The sequence below is a fragment of the Leucopleurus acutus genome (genome assembly GCF_964270905.1).
Source record: "Leucopleurus acutus genome assembly, chromosome: 9".
Classification (NCBI taxonomy): domain Eukaryota; kingdom Metazoa; phylum Chordata; class Mammalia; order Artiodactyla; family Delphinidae; genus Leucopleurus; species Leucopleurus acutus.
In genome coordinates, this window is record NC_139144.1 from 4,102,882 (window position 1) to 4,121,712 (window position 18,831).

At 43.3% G+C, this 18,831-nt stretch overlaps 1 protein-coding gene across 1 annotated transcript in view; it reads left to right on the forward strand.

Annotated features, from left to right (window-relative positions):
- ABCA13 (ATP binding cassette subfamily A member 13) overlaps positions 1 to 16,948 on the forward strand; it is a gene marked incomplete at both ends in the record, with an annotated part of 307,539 nt that extends 290,591 nt beyond the window's left edge. The window contains 4 exon segments of the mRNA XM_082846245.1: positions 14,731 to 14,836; positions 16,079 to 16,133; positions 16,136 to 16,212; positions 16,856 to 16,948. Of these exon segments, the coding sequence (XP_082702371.1) occupies positions 14,731 to 14,836; positions 16,079 to 16,133; positions 16,136 to 16,212; positions 16,856 to 16,948 (331 nt within the window).
- Positions 16,949 to 18,831: the final 1,883 nt, after the last annotated feature.

Consider the following 18,831-nt stretch of genomic DNA (forward strand, 5'->3'; position numbering starts at 1 on the left):
GACCCCTTTTTACAGGCACAGAAAATAAGACTGGAAAGGTTGAGTGTCATTCCCAGGGTCCCCAGGACGGTCACCTCACACCCAGCCTGCTTCCCGCTGGGGTGCATCCTGGGGCTGTGCAGATGTGTACGGATGCAGACCCTGCCCGGTCTACGACCACATCTGGGCCAATTGCTTTCCCCTGTTAATCTTCCTCTTGGTGGTGTTTCTGTGTGTTCTCATTGTCACTAAGTTTCTGACACCCACTCACTTAACATGTTCTAAGCTGAGAGATGCCCCCGTGGGGTCTCACAAAATATTTATTTATTTATCATTCTTCACTTCCTTTGTCCCTATTTTTGAGGGAGCAATTTGCTTCTTTATCAGGTGTATTTCTTTTACTCCTCAGAAAGGAGGTAGCTCTCCTCAGCATGTGGACACCTGGCTGACCCGCGGAATTCGTCATCACGTTTGCCTTCATGACACTGCGTTGCATGAACATGGTCAGTGTTGCCCTAAGCGTTTCTGATCTGCATGCTCTTCTCCTGCTGGGCATTTTGGGCGGATGCCTCTGGTCTTGGGCATTCAGCTCATAAGTGATGTCATCCAGAGCTGTCACCTTACAAAAGGGGGCACCGTGCTGTCATTTTCTTGTATTTTCCCTCAAGAACGAACAGACTGCTTCTCACCCACAGTGAAGATGGGGAACGGAAGTGATGAGAGATTTCTCCCTGGATTCAGACTCACATCGTGATTCCTGTTCATTCACGCACATTTGCTGAGGGCCTGTCTCAGGAGCCCAACGCAGGTGTGGTTCCCCTGAGTCAGTAAGTCTGGTGTCAGACGGACATGCATACACAGAAATGTAAACACAACATGCTGTGGTGATTTGGTGAACAAAATGCTGTGTGATGCAATAGTCATCAAATGTTTTGGGGTGTCTGTGTAGTCACAGGGTGTTGAGCTGGAGAGATGAATAAGGCATGAACCCTAAAGAACAAATCAGAAATTATACAAGAGACTGTAAGTGCTGCACCCAGTAGGGGTTAGGAGGAGACAACACTAGCCCAGTGTTTTAAGTGATGGATTGGTGGGGTGGCTTCGTGGAAGAGGAGACATTTCAACCAAGTGTATTCATAGGAGGTGACTCAACTCTGCATGCATTTCTGGTGCTGGGAGAGACCTGGAGGTAAACAGCACAAATCGAGTTTGACAAGAGCTGGACTGTCACACAGGCCCAGGGTGAATAGTGGGGCATCCACTTGAAGACAGTCTTTGGGGTTAAACCAAGGAAGACTTAAATGCTGGGGTGAAACGTTAGAGAACAAAGGGAAGGAACGAGAAACAGGAGCAGGAATGGCAATTATAAGGCGATTCTTGTTCTTTAGCTGGAGGTTAATTAAGATGGACTGGAGTCTGCTGGGGACAGGGCATGAGGGGAAGAAAGCATTGGTGGGGGGCTTTGCAGAACAATAGAATAGAGCTTTACAGCCGGCTGGTCTGGGGAGTCAGGGAGGGAGGAGCCATCATGGTCACTAACCCTCGGGTCTGGGAGATGGAAGATGGGGCTGTCGGGGAGAAATCAGGGCGCCAGGGTGGCTGAGGTGGGGGGGAGCGGAGACATGTCTCTGTGAGATCCAGGAGCTGCCTGGGGGCTTCATAAGGAAGAAACTGCTCTGTGTTCTGCCCTGTGCCTTTCGCCCTGGCAGGAGCCAGGGAAAGAAGCCTAAAGCTGGTGGTGACGGCTGACTCTTGGGAGACAGAGGGAGGGGATAGCCAGGCTCTTCACACCTTTGCATCACTGTTTGTGAACACGGATGTGACATGTCGGGGCCCTCATCCGTGCTCTTACATCTATTGAAAGGTTACCAAACTCAGGCCATTTGCCAGGGGCTTTTTGTGCATTATCTCATTTAATCCTTACAATGTGATAGCTATGAGTTTACCCACTTCACCCTAAAGACACTCAGACCTAAAGAATTTAGGCGGTTGGCTCAGAACGCAGAGTACAATTGAAAGAAGCAGTTTTCAAACTCAATGCTCGACTCCTGAGTTCCTTATCCCTTTCATACTACCGCTGTCATCCCCACTCACCTGACCCCGAACTGATGGATCGACAAAGCGCTGCAGCAGGGGAGTGGACCCTTCTTCTGTTGCGTCTACTGAGAAAACAGACCCCCCTCTTCCTGAAACACAGACTGACCCCCTTGGATGAGACAGCTGAGATTTAGAGTCAAACTTGTAACACCACCTCTAGGACCTTGTCAAAGTTCTTTCACATTTCTGAAAGCTGTTTCTTTCTCTTAATGGGGAAAATCATACATATTTTGTAATACTGTGAAGAGAAGTAGACGGGTACACCAGTCATTTTCCCACCTGAGGCCGTGATGTCCTTTTCTCCCGAGATGAATGCGTGGTTTATTCCCTCAGTTCTCTCAACAGTCACCACTCCAGAAGGGTCTCCAGTATCTAGTCCACCCACCCATGGCAGCAGAAGAGCCCCTGGAGGTTAGCTGGCATCACGGCCACCTGGAAATAAGAATGCGTTTTCCAGCTCTCACGACCAACCGCTACGTGCGGGCACAGAGATAATAGAAGAGGTGCCAGAAACTTCAAGGATATGACTTTGTAGGAAAGGGCACACACTTTTTCTGCCCCTCCCTCCCTTCCTTCCTTCCTTCCTTCCGACCTGAATGCAAATGTGATGGCTAGAGATGAAGCAACCTCAGCAATGGAGGCCTGTGAGCAGAGCAATGGGACAGAATGGGCCAAAGGAAGGCCTTACCCCTCTGCACTGGTTGACCTCAGACTATAGGCTTGTTCATATCCTGCTGCTTTGGGTTTTCTGTCGCTCATCTGTAAATCTGAACAGACGTACTCTGACATGTGAAACGCAGCATCGGTGTGTTTACCTGAATATTTTCAACTTCTTCCCAATGGAATATAAACCTCCTGAGGGTAGCCCTTTGTTTCTGTTTATTACTGGATGTCTGACATTTGGGACAGTGCCCGATACACGACATGTGCTCAGGGTATTTGTTGAGCAAATAAATAAATGAGTGAATGAATGTAAAGTCCAGAGTGCACGGGGGGTCTTTACTAAACGCTATCTTCTTCCAGCTTCCCCGACTGGCCTTAGAAAGAGGAATCAGAGGAGGCTGTGGAGCATGTGGGGTCTGTCCAGCTTAATGAACAACTACTAATAACAGCAATCAACCCCTTTGATAAAGACTTCCATTCCGATCCCACTGATCTCTGGACGGGGTGAAACCTGCTTTTCTCTCAGAAGCTTCTGTGTTGTTCATCCTCCGTTGGCTGCTTTTAGCAACAGGCTCTGTCTTACCCAGTGTCGCCATTAACAGGAACCATCAGGTGCGTGATTCAGGCCTAATTGCTGCCACAGCCTTGGCAGTATCTTCCTGTCACTTCTCTGCGGGGTAGCCAGGCTCAGCCCTGATGCACCCCAGCCTGCCAAGAACTAATGTGCAATGCAGACAGCGAAAACATGCCTCCAAAGCTCAGCGTGCACCACGGGATGGCGAATTCTGATTCTCAACACGGTCTCAGCACGAGAAGACCCTGCCTAGCCAAGGAAATGGATTTCTCTTAGGTCAGAACGATCTTTCCGTTTTCAAATAATTCAAGATTGGAGTTTGGGACGTTTATTTACTCTGGGTTCAGTTAGCTTAAAATTTAGGGGTGTGTGTGCACTCAGAGAAAAATGCATGAACTTGTAACATTTCGTGGTTTCATAGTTGAGAAGCATTTTACAAATTTGATTTTGGGTTCTCTTTTATCAAAATCATTAAAAAAAAACTTTTCCCTGAGTTAGATTTGTTACATAGAGCAGCAAAATGAAGTTTATAAGATGCAGTGGCTTATACGGTCATCATTCGTCCTCCTGAAGCTGCAGGTTGGCAGCTCTGTCCCAACTGTCTCTCATCCTTCTCCTGGGATAAGCCTCCGAGCAGTGGGGCTACAAAACGGAATGGCCAAACTGCACAAGTACGATTCAAGCCTGAGGTCACATCACACCTGCCAAACCAAGTCATGTGGCTAAAGAAAAAGAGTAGAAAAGTAGGGCAAGAACCTCTTAGGGCAAGAACACAGCAAGGTTATGTGGTGAAGGGTGTGGGCATGGGAGGGTGCAGAGAGTTGGGGCCATGTTTACAAACTACTACAATCCCAAACATTTGTCACCATTTTTTTTTAAACAGTAGCCATCCTCTTTCTTTGCTTTTTAACAGATGAATTGAGATATACTTCACATGTCCTGTAACTCTCCCATTTAAAGTGTATCATTCAGTGTATTCACAATTATGTGCAGTTATCTCCACAGCCAATTTTAGAACATTTTCATCATCTCAAAAAGAAACCCTATCCCTTTAGCTATCCCCCTTCTGTTCATTCCAGTTCTAAGCCCTCACTAGTCTGTTTTCTGTCTATTATTAACATATCAATGGAATTACATAGTGTGTGGTCTTTTCTGACTGGCGGCTTTCACTTAGCATAATACTTGAAAGTTCATCCATGTTATCAGTACTTCATTTCTTTTTATGGCCAAATAATATACAACACTTTGTTTATCCGCTGTCAATGGGCAATGGGTTGTCAGTTGGATTGTTTCCACCTTTTGGCTATTCGGCATTCTGTTGCCATAAACAATCAGGTATGAGTTTTCGTGTGGACATATCTTTTTATTTCTTCGGGCATATACCTTGGAGTGAAAATTTTGGGTCATATAGTAACTCTGTGCTTAACCACTGAAGGAACTGTCAGACTGTTTTCCAAATTGGCTGCACCATTTTACATTCCTATCAACAGTGAATGAAGGTTCCATTTTCTCTACACCCTTACCGTTACTTTAATTATCTGACTTTTCATTCCAGCCATCCCAATGAATGTTAAGTAGTATCTCGCTGTGATTTTGAGTTGCATTTCTCTGATGACTAATGATGTTGAACATATGTCCATGTGCTTGTTGCCCATGTGAATGTCTTCTGTGGAGAAATGTCTATTCATATCTTTTGCCCATTTAAAAGAAATTAGGTTGTCTTTTTATTATGTATTTGAAAGGGTTGCATACTCTGGGTACAAGTCCCTTTTCAGATAGATGATTTTCAGATATTGTCTCTTGATACATGGTTTGCCTTTTCACTTTGATAACATCCTTAGAAGCATAGTTGTTTCTAATTTTGAAAAGGCCCAACTTATCTATTGTTTCTTTTGTTTTTCATGTTTTTTGTGTCATATCTGAGAATCCATTGTGAAATCAGAGACAATGAAGACTTTCCACTATGCATGATTCTAAGAGTTTCATCATTTTAACACTTACATTTAGATATTTGATCCATTTTGCATAAGCTTTGGTATCAACTGTGGGCATTGCATGTGCATCCAGCTCTCTCAGAGCTATTTGATGAAAAGATGATTCTTCCATTGAATGGTCCAAGCCACCTTGTCAGAAATCAGCTGGCCACAGGCCCACAGGCTTATTTCTGGACCGAATTCTGTTTCATTGACCCATGTATCTATCCTGATGCTACAACTCTGTCTTGATCACTGCTTTCAAGTAAGTTTTGAAATTAGTGTTAGTCCTTGAGATTTTTCCTCTTTTGGAAGATTGTTTTAGCTAGCCTAGGTCTACTGCAATTCCATATGAATTTTAGAATCAGCTTGTAATTTCCACAGAGAATTCAGCACGGAGTCTTACAGACATTATGTTGAATCTCTAGACCAATTTGAGGAATATTGCCGTCTTAACAATGTTAAGTCCTCTGAGTCATGAACGTGGTGTGCTTTTCTGCTTATTTAAATCTTCTTTAATTTCTTTTAACAATGTTTTCTAGTTATAAAATCTGCATTTATTTTGTTAAATTTAATCTTAAGTGTTTTATTTATTTTGATGCTATTATAAATGGAATTTTTAAAAATTTTCATTTTCTAAGTGTTCGTTGCAAGTGTGTAGAAGTACAGTTCATTTTCATGCATTGCTCTTGTATCTTGCAAACTTGCTGGACACATTTATGAGTTCCTACAGTATTTAGTGGATTCCTTAGGCATTTCTATATTACATATATTACATATAATATGTTACATATATTATAAACGGCTCATGCCTTTTATAAATGTAATTTTACTTCTTCCTTTTCAATATGGATGCCTTTTATTTATTTTTCTTACAAAATAGCTCTAGGTAGAAACTTCCTTTTTATTCTTGCATTGTTGAGTGTTTTTAATCATAAAAAAGTGTTGGCTTTTGCCAAATGTTTTCTCTGCATCTATTGAGATGATCATATTGTATTACATTAGCTGATTTTCAGATGTTAAACCAACCTTGCATTCCTAGGATAAATCACACTTGGTAATGGTATGTAATTGTTTTTTATGTTCACTTTGTTAGTATTTTGTTGAGCATTTTTGTGTCCATGTTCATAACAGATATTGGTCTCTAGTTTGTTTTTCTCTTTTGATACTTTTACCTGGTTTGGTATCCTGGTAATACTGGCCTCATAAAATCAGTGGGGAAGTGTTCCTCCTCTTCTATTTTTTAGAAGAATTTATGATCCCAATTAATGTTTTCTTTGATATGGATCATCTAGTTTTTAATTCATGCTTGGAGGAATCCAGGGTAATACTGAGAAAATATTTACCGTCTTGATGACTTGTTTTCACAACCCATATATCATTAGGGTCTTCTCTGCCCATGGGAAATGGGAATACCTGCCTGAATTCATGGCAGTGAGGGTTCAGAGTCCCCTGTCCGAGGGGCCCTGTGAGCTCCTGGTGCATCATCACCTTGTCACACGCCCCGCTGTCTCTGTGCACCTATGGGCCCCCCACCCCGTGTGCTTGCTGCTGGGCCTGGGATCACGTCGGCTCAGCTGTGTGCCCATCTCATTATTCGCCCCCCAAACACATCAGGCTCCAGTGTTCTGTGAACTTAGTCTTCTTCCTGATGTTGAATGTGGAGCTGAGGGGGAGGTGGGCACAGTGCAGCACAGAGCTTCCTGTCCACCCGGTCCCATCCCGCACCCTCTGTTGCTCGCTGGCCAGACTCCTCAGGTGGTCAGTATGTACCCACCCTGCTGTCCAGCAGGAATGTTTCAGCCACGTTGAGGCCCCAGAGACTTTCGCCCTGGGTCTGGCTTCTTGAAGCATTTTCTCAGCAAAGGGAGGGAGGCTGCCTCTTAATTCCTCTCTGCTAAGAAAATCATTCATTTTCCTCATTATTCCATTATTGTTTTAAAGCCTGTATTACATGGGATCTGACTGGAATCCACAGAGATTATCTGGGAAGCGAAATTCAGAAGAGCTTTAATTACATCTTCCGAGAGGATCATCCCTTCTATGCCCCCTCCACACCTCCAGACCACGGCCAGTCAGAATCAAGTGCATTTGCTTGTGGGCAGGGAGCCGAGCCCTCGCCCTGCCTGGAAGGGCTTTACAAAGCCGTGATCACTGCCCACAGGGCAGCTGAGCGGAGTGCAGGCTCTGAGGTTCCCCATCTTAATGATGCTGTTTCCCTCCTGAGGTCTCACCTGTGAGCGCTTGGGCTGTCTCTCCAGGCAGCACTCACCCAGCTGGGAGGAAAATTGCCCTGGCCTTTTTTCCGTGGGGCGTTTGCCTAATTACGTTGAAAGGCTCAGAGAGAAAAATCAAGGTGAGAATGACTACTTTAGTTCCCACCACCTCTGCGGGGACGGTGGTGTGAGCACAGTGTGGCGGCTGAGTCTGTCAGCAGGCAGACCCCCAGGGTTTGCCATGTTATGGAGCCTGATGTGACAGGACATCCATCCAGCTGCTCAAAATGTCTCCTTTTCCCAAAGACTCTTCCCTTCTTGTACTGACGTCACCCAGGATGGACAGATACCTACACCACAGAAATGCCATTCTCGTTCACGATCAGGTTTCTGATCGTGTTTGCTTTAGGAAAACGTGCCACTCTGTAACATTTCCAAGTTAGGGCCTGCGTTTCCTACTGAGATTCAGTGGGGCTGTGCCTGGAATCCCACCCAATGACAGGACATTTGTTTTCTATTTGTTTTCAGATGGCTTATGTGGTTTTCTACTAAACTGAACCAACCTGCTCAATGAAATAATTTTTGTAGTTTCCTATTGGCCCCTACTTTGTGTGTGTGTGTGTGTGTGTGTGTGTGTGTGTGTGTGTGTGTTACGTGGGCCTCTCACTGTTGTGGCCTCTCCCATTGCGGCGCACAGGCTCCAGACGCGCAGACTCAGCTGCCATGGCTCACGGGCCCAGCTGCTCCGCAGCATGTGGGATCTTCCCAGACCGGGGCATGAACCCGTGTCACCTGCATCGGCAGGCAGACCCTCAACCACTGCGCCACCAGGGAAGCCCTTGGCCCCTACTTTTATGCAGGAGGATTATTACACATTTAGAAGCATTTTTCTGCTTCTATTGATCAGAAAATCACATAAATAATTTATTTCAACAATAAAGACCTCTGTTGACTCCCCCTTCCACACCCTGAGTGAAAATTATCTTCTGTTACTCAGAGTAGAAATCATGGTGTCAGGGTTTCAACTTTATGGGTAGTAGTTAAACTTATATCTCAAGTTTCTCTTTAAAAATGAAAAGAATAAGAAAAGAAATGTCTACTTATCAGGATTGAGAAATATAGAAAATCACATGTACTACTACCAGCCTTAAAATGTATCTTTTATCTATCTAGATTCTAAGGCATTTCTGAAATGAAGAAAAATGTTGAGAGATCGTGAAAAAAATGCAGGAAGCTGGATGAGGGCCCTGGTCTTAAGCTGAGACCTCAGCACCCTGAAAACAACGTGGTCCATCGTGCTGGTTGGGCAGGTGACAGGGATCTAGTGCTGCAGGAGTGGGTGCTTACTTTACCATCCTGCTGACCTGACTTTTGCCTCATGCTTTAAAAATGGTCCTTTTCAATTCTCCCCCAAAGAAGAGAAAACCTATAGAAATATTCAGCCCATTTTGCTTTTCACTTAGGAGAGAAATTTTAACAAAAAATTTAATCCACTCACTGATTCATCAAACAGTACCTGGACGCCGGGCAGGAGAGCTGATGGGCCCTGCCTTCGAGCAGCTTTGCTGTAGCAGCTGATCAAATAGGAGGATGCTCCACACATGGGGATGCACAGGAGAAGGGCATCCTAACCCTGAGAGCCCAAGGGAATCTTTGGAGGCCAAGGCCTCCACACTCAGCATAGGACCTTGCACATGGAGCACCAAATCAACATGTTGAATAAATGGAGAGAAGGGATCAGGTATGAGCAGAATGAAAAGCCGAAGGTGAGGGCATGCTTCAGGTCATGGAGAGCCTGGTGGGCTGAGCCCAAGAGTTTGACTTTATTTATTTTCTTATATGTTATTGGAGTTTAGTTGATTTACCATGTTGTGTTAGTTTCTGCTGTACAGCAAAGTGACTCAGTTATACATGTATATATATATATATCCTTTCTTTTCATATTCTTTTCCATTATGGATTATCTCAGGATACTGAATAGAGTTCCCTGTGCTCTACTGTAGGACCTTGTTGTTTATCTCTTCTCTTTATGTAATAGTTGTCTCAGGAGTTTGACTTCAGAGGGAAGATGTCCAATCTTTCGCTGAAGGCTGCGTGGCCTCCAAGTTCTGAGACAGTTCTGCTGGCCTTTGCTCGTGGCAACTTTGACCTGTGCTCTGAATTCTGGATCTGCGGCTGGTGGGGTCATTTAAGAACCTGGCACCCTGGCTGTAGAGAGGAATCTTCATGCTCAGAGGTGTGTGAACATGGATCAACCTTCTCTTCACTGTGAGGCCGTGTCACCTACCCCCAGAGATCTTGCCTTTAAACTCAGAAGTTCACAGAGGCTCTTTCCAAAGTCCCTTTCTTCCCTGGGAGGAATGCTGGTGCCAGCTGCCAAAGGCTGCTTTTCATTCGTTAGCTGTCAGAGGTTCTCTTTTTTTTTCCCCAACATCTTTATTGGAGTATAATTGCTGTACAATGGTGTGTTAGTTTCTGCTTTATAACAAAGTGAATCAGTTATACATAAACAAATATCCCCATATCTCCTCCCTCTTGCATCTCCCTCCCTCCCACCCTCCCTCTCCCACCCCTCTAGGTGGTCACAAAGCACCGAGCTGATCTCACTGTGCTATGCAGCTGCTTCCCACTAGCTATCTATTTTACATTTGGTAGTGTATATATGTCCATGCCACTCTGTCACTTTGTCACAGCTTACACTTCCCCCTCCCCATGTCCTCAAGTCCATTCTCTAGTAGGTCTGTGTCTTTATTCCCATCTTGCCTCTAGGTTCTTCATGACCTTTTCTTTCTTAGATTCCATACATATGTGGTAGCATACGGTATTTGTTTTTCTCTTTCTGACTTACTTCACTCTGTGTGACAGAGTCTAGGTCCATCCAGCTCACTACGAATAACTCAATTTTGTTTATTTTGATGGCTGAGTAATATTCCATTGTATATATGTGCCACATCTTCTTTATCCATTCATTGGATGATGGACACTTAGGTTGCTTCCATGTCCTGGCTATTGTAATTAGAGCTGCAATGACCATTGTGGTACATGACTCTTTTTGAATTATGGTTTTCTCAGGGTATATGCCCAGTAGTGAGAGGCTCTCTTTATGTTAATCCCTTCCCTTCATACTTCTCAGGACCGTTCGGATTTGCATCTGCAGTGGTTAGAAAGGTTTCTGAAACAGACTTAACTGAAGTGGAAGTAATAAAGTCCCTGGCCCTGGAGAGACGTGGTTTTGAGTCAGAAGGCCTGGGTAGTCCCGTCTCTGCTAGTGATAAGTTGAGTCATGGTGAGAAGCCCAGACCTCTTTGGGGCTCACAGTATTATTATAAATATGTGATATGATATGATATGATATGATATCATATCATATGATCTAATCTAATGCTAATCTAATCTAATATACAGTAATTCCCCTACATACCAACCTTCAGGTTGCGAACTTTCAAAGATGTGAATGTGCGTTCACATGTCCAATCACGTAAGTTAGTTCATGTGTCTGGCATACATTGTCACGTGTGTGCATCCTCTACAAGTGGCTGTGCTTTTGTGCACTTTACTGTACAGGACTGTGTAGAGTACAGTAGTATAGTATCTTTATTTCAAGCCCAGGGTGTCTGGAAGCAAGCGTAAAAGCAGCAGTGATGTAGCTGGTACTGCTAAGAAAAGCCAGCTCTTGTACTATACTAGTGTACTTTTCAAGGTACTGTCCTGTAGATTAAAAATGTTTTCTTTATTTTTTGTGTTTGTTTTTTATGTGTTACTTGTGTGAAAAGTATTATAAACCTATTACAGTACAGTACTATATAGCCGATTGGGTTAGTTGTGTACCTAGACTAACTTTGTTGGACTTACGAACAAATTGGACTTATGAATGAGCTCTCAGAATGGAACTCATTTTTATGTAGGGGACTTACTGTAATATATAATATAATATAATATAATATAATATAATATAATATAATATAATATAATATAATATAATATAATGAAGTACTTGATGTGAAAGTATTCATATCAAGAATGCCATGCTCGTGGGCGATTAGAGAGGACTGTTTGGAGCTTGAATGTAACCGACAAGTATCCGTCACTCAGCCAGCCCTCCTTATTCTCTCATTGGCTTTTATAATACACGTGTGTGTGTTTGTTATTCCATTAGTGCGTTGCCTGCTCCCCTGTTTTAGTGTTTATTAGGTGTATTACACTGAATGTTTGTGGTACCTAAATGTTGTATCCCAGCAGTGGTCGAATGCTTCTTACAGGTGCCTTCACTGGAAGATGACACTGTTTATTTATCTTTATGTAATCGCCGACTTTGCAAAGTCGATCTGTTGTCTGGAAATGTGAGAGGAATGAGTGACTATATAAGCGAATGACTCCTTGGTTCCTTTGAAAGCTTTTAGACTGGAAAGCACATGAATTAAATAAATCCTTTGTGGAATTTAGATCATTGGCATAAACGTGTGTAGGTTATAGGCAGAAATGAGAAAGGAAGGCTAACATAAATTAGATACTCGCATCATGAATGCATTTGATAATCTACAAAGACTCTCTTAGTTATTGAAGATGCTGTGCTTTTATAACTTTCTGTCTACATGTCTTGTTGAGTATTCTAGAGAGATCCTCAGGAATTTGCCAACCAATTTCAGAAACATATTCTCTTGAGTTTTTTTTTTTTAAAGAACTGTGTAATTCAGATTCTCTAGAGTAAAGCTGAATTTTAAACATTAATATGTATATATTCTTATAGTGAGAACTTGTTAGACAATTATTGGAATTTAGTGTGCATTTTTTAAAATGCATTAGGAAAATACGCCTGGAGGGCTGCCATTCCTGTGAATGTGAATTGGATTGTAGTGTGTGTGAAAGAGCAAAGTCATTTCTGCTTACTCAGTGTTGCCTCTCACCCTTGTATTTTTATGTAGCAAATGTGGCAAATGTGTGTCCTGATTTTTAAAATTTATTTTATTGAAGTCTAGGTGATTTACAATGTTGTGTTGATTTCTGCTGTACAGCACAGTGATTCAGTTATATATATAATATATATTTTATATTCTTTTCCATTGTGTTTTATCAGAGGATATTGAATGTAGTTTCTTGTGCTCTACAGTAGGATCTTGTTGTTTATCTATTCTGTATATAATAGTTTGCATCTGCTAATCCCAAACTCCCACTCCATCCAACAACCCCCGCTTGCAACCACAAGTCTGTTCTCTATGTCTGAAAGTCTGTTTCTGTTTCACAGGTAGGTTTATTTTTGTCATATTTTAGATTCCACATATAAGCGATATCACATGATATTTGTCTTTCTCTGTCTGACTTACTTCACTCAGTATGATAACCTCTAGGTCCATCTGTGTTCTGATTTTTCATTTGCTTTGTCTAACTTCCCCAGATAAATTGTGAGCATCTTCACACCAGAGAAAGGGCTCCTTCATTTTGGCCACGTCCTGGGCAGAACCTTAGTTTCACTGCACATTTATTCACCTACTTCCTAAGTGCCAGGCACTGTCCCACCTAAGCTACAGGGGTTCACGCGCTCAGTTCTCTGACAGCCTCCTCGGGGAGCTGGTTCCATGATCCCATTTTCTAGATGAGGGAACCGAGGTGGGAATAGTTGACTCCCTGGGGTCAGAGGTCTGAAGTGAGGATGGGGGTTGGGGAGAGGGGGCTGGATCACACCCAGGTTGTCCAAATGCTTTGACCTTTGCCCCCAGGATCATCATCACCACCTGACCAGGAGCACCTCTCCATCCTTCAGCTGTCCTCCTCCAGCCTGTCCCCCCCAGGACAGCTGCGAGCTCTCTGATGGGCAGCAGCTCCTGAAGCAACCCCTCCCCGTGGGGGCCATTCAAGGATCTGGGCTTCAGCTCTTCCCTATGGGGAATATTAAATGCGCACCTGCCCGGGATGCTGTCGTAGACACGGAGCAGGAACCCTTGCACCTCGGCAGCACCGCGTCTGACACGGACCCGGAGCGGGCAGGGCGACAGAACACACACGTCCTGTGCTGACCCAGGCGGGGGTCGGCCTCAGAGAGTCCCGAGAGCGAACTCAGGCGACCTGCGTCTCCGGCTGCTTTCACCGATGTTCTGTCCTCAGCAACCTGTCAGCCCTGAGTGGCCTGGGAACCGTTAGCTCGAAATAGCAGGAGGCCGTTGGAGTCACACACAGGTCTCGGGGGATCTGAAAGCAGGGCAGGAGGCTGGGACACAGAACGAGGACGAGGATCTCTGGGTGCTCACGAGGCTGATCCATGTCCCTGAAGCATGGCCACGCTACCTTTGGCCTCTTCTTCACCAGGCAGATTCACCGGAAAAGTGCTTTACCCATAAACGTGTTAGTCAATCTCACTTACGGAAAACTTCCTTAAATGTAATCATTTCCCCACCAATGCTTTGTAAATGAAGGTGCTTGTAAGGCTCTGAGCATGCCTTTTTTCATCCATTCATTCATTCACTTGACTAATATTTATTAGTTCTAGGTACTTGGGGTACATACATCAGTGAAGAAAACCAACGAAAAATTGCTAACATCTTGATATATATGTGTATTTGCTTTCATTCCATAGATCTTTACTGAGATGCGGGGCATCTGGGGTATGCAGTAGAATAAACACTCATGGTTTTGGGAAGCCCCATGCATTCTTGGAGGTCACTGTTTGAGGTTGTGTATGGTACGAATGTAACCTCGGGTGTGGTCGCTCAGACCCCAGCAGACCTACCGCCCACAGCTCTGCAATGTCAGGCCAAGGGGCCCCTGTAGTCACAGGGCCCCCAGGGTTAAGTACAGTTGGGAGAATTGTTTTCTGTGATAAACGAATGCCTGGCTTCATCCCGTAAGCAGCCCCTATTCCCTTCCATCCTTCCCAGCCACGCTGTCATCCCTTGAAGCTGGGATGTTCTCAGGGTCCGTCTCCAGCCCAGCTCTGCCTTCTTAACTCAGTACTTTGCTTTCACACTTTCACCCTCCCTCTTGTATGGACTAGGTGTTGATTCCAGAATTTGCTGATTTTTTGAAAAGAGAAATCAGTCTCTGTGTCAATGAATTACAGCAAACTGCATAAGTGAGTTATAATTACTTCCTGAATATTCTATTTTTGAGAACACAAAATTTTCCAACAATTTGGAATAGTTACTTTCTTTTTCTGCCTTCCTGTGAAAATGGACTTAGAGTTTATCCATCTTAGGACTATACAATAGTAACCTTATTTTTAAAATTCAACTCTCAGGTTTGGTGATAGTTATAGAGTCAAGGTTTGGCTCTGCAACGAAGCAAATCAACACAACGCTGTTTCCGACTGCTTGAAGCTCTCTTTTCCAGGAATCCAGTTTAAGGTAGTGCTAATATTGTACATTACTTCTTTGTTTTGAGCTAAAAACATCTTATAAGTGTACTTGACTTTTCCCCTGTTTTAATTATTTGCTGTCACAAGATATCGCTTATTGTTCTGGCCTCATGGCAAAGTACAGGCCACATCTCTCCCTGCAAAATAGCAGGGGTGGTGGATCTCACCTGACCTCGCTGAAGGACGACAAGCCTGCTTTTCCCCTTGTTGGGTCACCCAGAGCAGATGGTGGTTACTCATCCCCCCTTTTCTGTGGGAACAACTTCATCACACAGTTTGTTTTGTTGAGGATGGAAGATACAAAAGTTAATTTCTCCCTTGCATTTGCTGTGGGGTTTGTAGACTCAGGGATTTCAACATTCATTCACAGGAAGGGCCCTGGGCTTGAGATCACAACCCTCTACACACTTGATGCAAGGTGTGGTCCCTGAGCCAGCAGGTCTTCATCACCTGGGAGCAGGTGAGAGCTGCAGCATCTCAGTCCCCAGCATACTGACACCAAACCTGCACTTTCCCAAGGGGACCAGGCGATCCTTGTACACACAAATGTCTGAGAAGCACCACCTGCCATTCTCTTGGATGACCCCATGATTCCAGTTTGTCGTAACTTCTAATAGATTGTAGTCCGTAAAGGAGCTACGCACTGTGTGTCTATTTCATCCATGACCATTTGGTAAAATCCTACCCAGTGAGAAGCATGCTGTCCAAGTCACAGTGGTTCAAGGACCACTCTAAACTACCCCATGAACCCGCTGCTGGGATCTCCATGTGCACCCGTGGAAATGAGGCTCAGAACAGTTAAACATCTCACCAGGAGTTGGTCAGCTAATGGTGGGGATGGCCGGGTGCTCCGGTGTGAGGTTCAGGTGTCTCTGTGCATCTCTGTGATGTCACATATACTTTCTTCTTCTCAGCCGTCGATAGGTGTCTTCTTTCCCCTAGAGAGGGCTTCCCAGGCTTGTGGCAAGGCGAGGGGGGGCAGAAAGGGGCAGAGAGGCCACCCCACCCAGGGGGACACCTCTTATCAAATATGCCTTGTGGTGAATCGTAGCCCATGACCATTCTCTGGAGACTCACAAAACTGACCCCCACACCTAGTTAGTATTTAAAGGTGTGGTTTGCAAAAAGATAATTTATTTGGCAATTAAATATAGTGTGATCAATTTTGCTTAAGATTCCTAATCCTGTGATCCAATTTTCTTTTTTTTTTTTTTTTTTTTTTTGCTTTTAGGGGCAGCGCCTTAATTTATTGGAATACCATGTGCCAAAAAGATGGGCGTGCTTAGCCCGTTCAGAGTTCTGGAGGACAATAAAAACTTCCTGAGTATCAAATACTACTCCATCAAGCACACCCCTCTGGAGCAGGTCTGGTACCTCAAAGGCATCACCACGTTGTTTTTCTTGAGGCCTACTCCAGCCGATTTAAAAATGAGCCAGATTATACTTCTTGAGATCACCGTTTCTTTGATTAATCACCATTTGAGTTTGCAAAATTCTGATAAAGATGGTGAGTGTGAGGGGCCCCATTTACTGTGTGCTCTCCACTCAAGGTAAATATTCGACGTTCAGGGCTTCCATCTGCTCATAGTTTCATTGGCCGCTCAGTAAACGGATCAGGCCCCGTCAGCCTTCCCATCCCCACTTACCCACCGGCCCCCGCCAATAAGTAAAGGGGCTCCACTGTAAGTGAGCTGACTTTGGGAAGAAAAGTGCTTGGTTCCCTGAGTCCCGGAAGGTGAAATTAGATCACAGGTTCAATCTAAAGCCGTGCTTGAGGCATTGAGAATTTCCTGACGATTTATTAATTTTCCAGAAATGTTTATCATTCCTGGAGTTGGGTCCTCAGAAGACCTACCTGTTGAGGGTGATTTAGGAAGGGGTGCTGTGAATGAATGGTTATGAGTCTTAGGAAAAGTTGGGCAGGGCTTGGAGAAGATGTTCCCTGTAATAGTGGAGAACAAAGGGTTGAGTGTTCCTCGAAGTTAATTATTTTCATCATTTCTTTCAGATATTTGTTAATTTTGCGACTGAGCAGCAACAAACTGCACCACCTTCTGATCCGTCCACCGGTCGTGAGCACCCACAGAACCTGCCTGTCTAAGCGCTGAAGAAGACGCTGTTCAGAGAAATAAAATCTTGTCTTTTGTTATAATTAAGATTCAGAGATCAAAGGAGCGAGTGGGCGGCAGAGGAGCTGGAAGACACAGGGCAGGCAGTCCAGTCTCATTCTCTCCTTCATTTTCTGTTTTGAAACTCTTTGTTAATTACACACTGAAAGGTGCAGACTTTTGGGCAGTTCCTCTGATTCAGTTACTGTCTTTGCCAAGGCGAGATGGGCCGGCTTCCTGGGACATGGGAAGGAATTGACATTCCTTCTGGAGCTGGAAAGGCTGTCAGAGTTTGTCCAGGTCAAACATTCCATTTTAATTTTAAGGAAACTGAGGCCCCCGAGGCTAAAGACTTTCCTAACTTATTTGTATAGGGAATGGTACCCAAAATTGTTTTCTATTTTTGTTGTCCTTTTACTAGATTATGCTTACATGTGTCTAAATAACAATTCAGTGATTTAAATGCACCGTTTCTCTAACCCTGGATGACATTATATATTATGAGATGAAAGCATACCATTTTTTCTTACAAAAGATGCTTTTAAAAAAATAGGGATTAAAGAGCTTTTCAGTCAACGCTTTAGCAAAATTAAACAATTTGAACTCGGTACTCTGTATCATTTACAAAAAGTGTGACCAGAATTTCACAGATTTTAAATTTAGGGGAATATAGAAAGAAATATAATATAGATGTATTTTCTTTTTATTAATTTGGATTAATAATTACTGTTCAAGTCAGTGGTTTTCAAAGTGTGTTGGTCCCCATAATAGCTGCATTTGCATCTCTTGGGAGCTTGGTAGAAATGAAGGTTCTCAGGCTCAACCCCGAAATCTAAAACCCTAGGGTAGGAGCCCTGCAGTCTCGGTTTAAACAAGTCTCCCTGGTTTCTGTAGCACATTCCAGTTTGAATACCAACGGTCTAAGGAAATATCTAGGTACCTTCTAATTATACAAGCAAAACTAGCACCATATGTAGTAAACATTAATTTTCAAACAATTTTTATATTTCTAAAACTCTGTCATTCTCAGAATTATTGTCCTCAGAGTTTTTTCAAATATAAAGTGCTCAGATGTGGCTCTAAAAGGCTTTGTAAACCCCACCGTTTGCATTTTATAGTTAGTAAAACACATCAAATCACCGTGTCTGCTCCTCAAAATGGTTTCCAGTCAGACACTTCAGAGTTGAAATGTTTCTCAACCTGCTTTGAGTAACATTCTTCTAAAACCCCAATGGAGGACTGCACTGATTTTGTTTTACAACTTAACCGTATCCAATTAAGTTTTTGAGTGACAGTAGCTTGTGATCAAAGGAAAACACTTTCTTGTGGTATTTCTTTGCTGAAGCAAGATTTCATTAAAATATATCTTTCCTGAACATAATTCTATCCTAGAGATATTTTTAAATGTTAAGGATTAAGCCAATTATGGATCGTTTTGATTGAATGATTTTGATTCACATATATCACATGAATTATGCTTTCTAAAAGAAGTTACAATTTAGGGTTTTATGATTTTTCTCCCAATTCTACCATCGTCTCATTGTCAAAATGAAAGATGTAATCTTTTGTTGTTGTTGTTGAATCAATAAGTAACATTTGTGAAACACACACATGTTTATACTGCCATGAATAAATGACGTGTGCTTTAATGTAATTGTGTTTCTGCCAGTATATTTCCTTGCATCTGTAGGGATCTAATTTAATTTTGGTAAGGAGGAAATGAAACTACTAGGATCTTTTAAAGCTTGAAAGGTTAAAATTTAATTGTGTTTTACTCTGCTGTGTTCTGCTCTTAGGGATTCTTTTCTAGGCTTTGAGTTGCTGTACTCATGAAGTTCATGCTTCAAGGTATGCCTTTGAACAATAAACAGGAAGA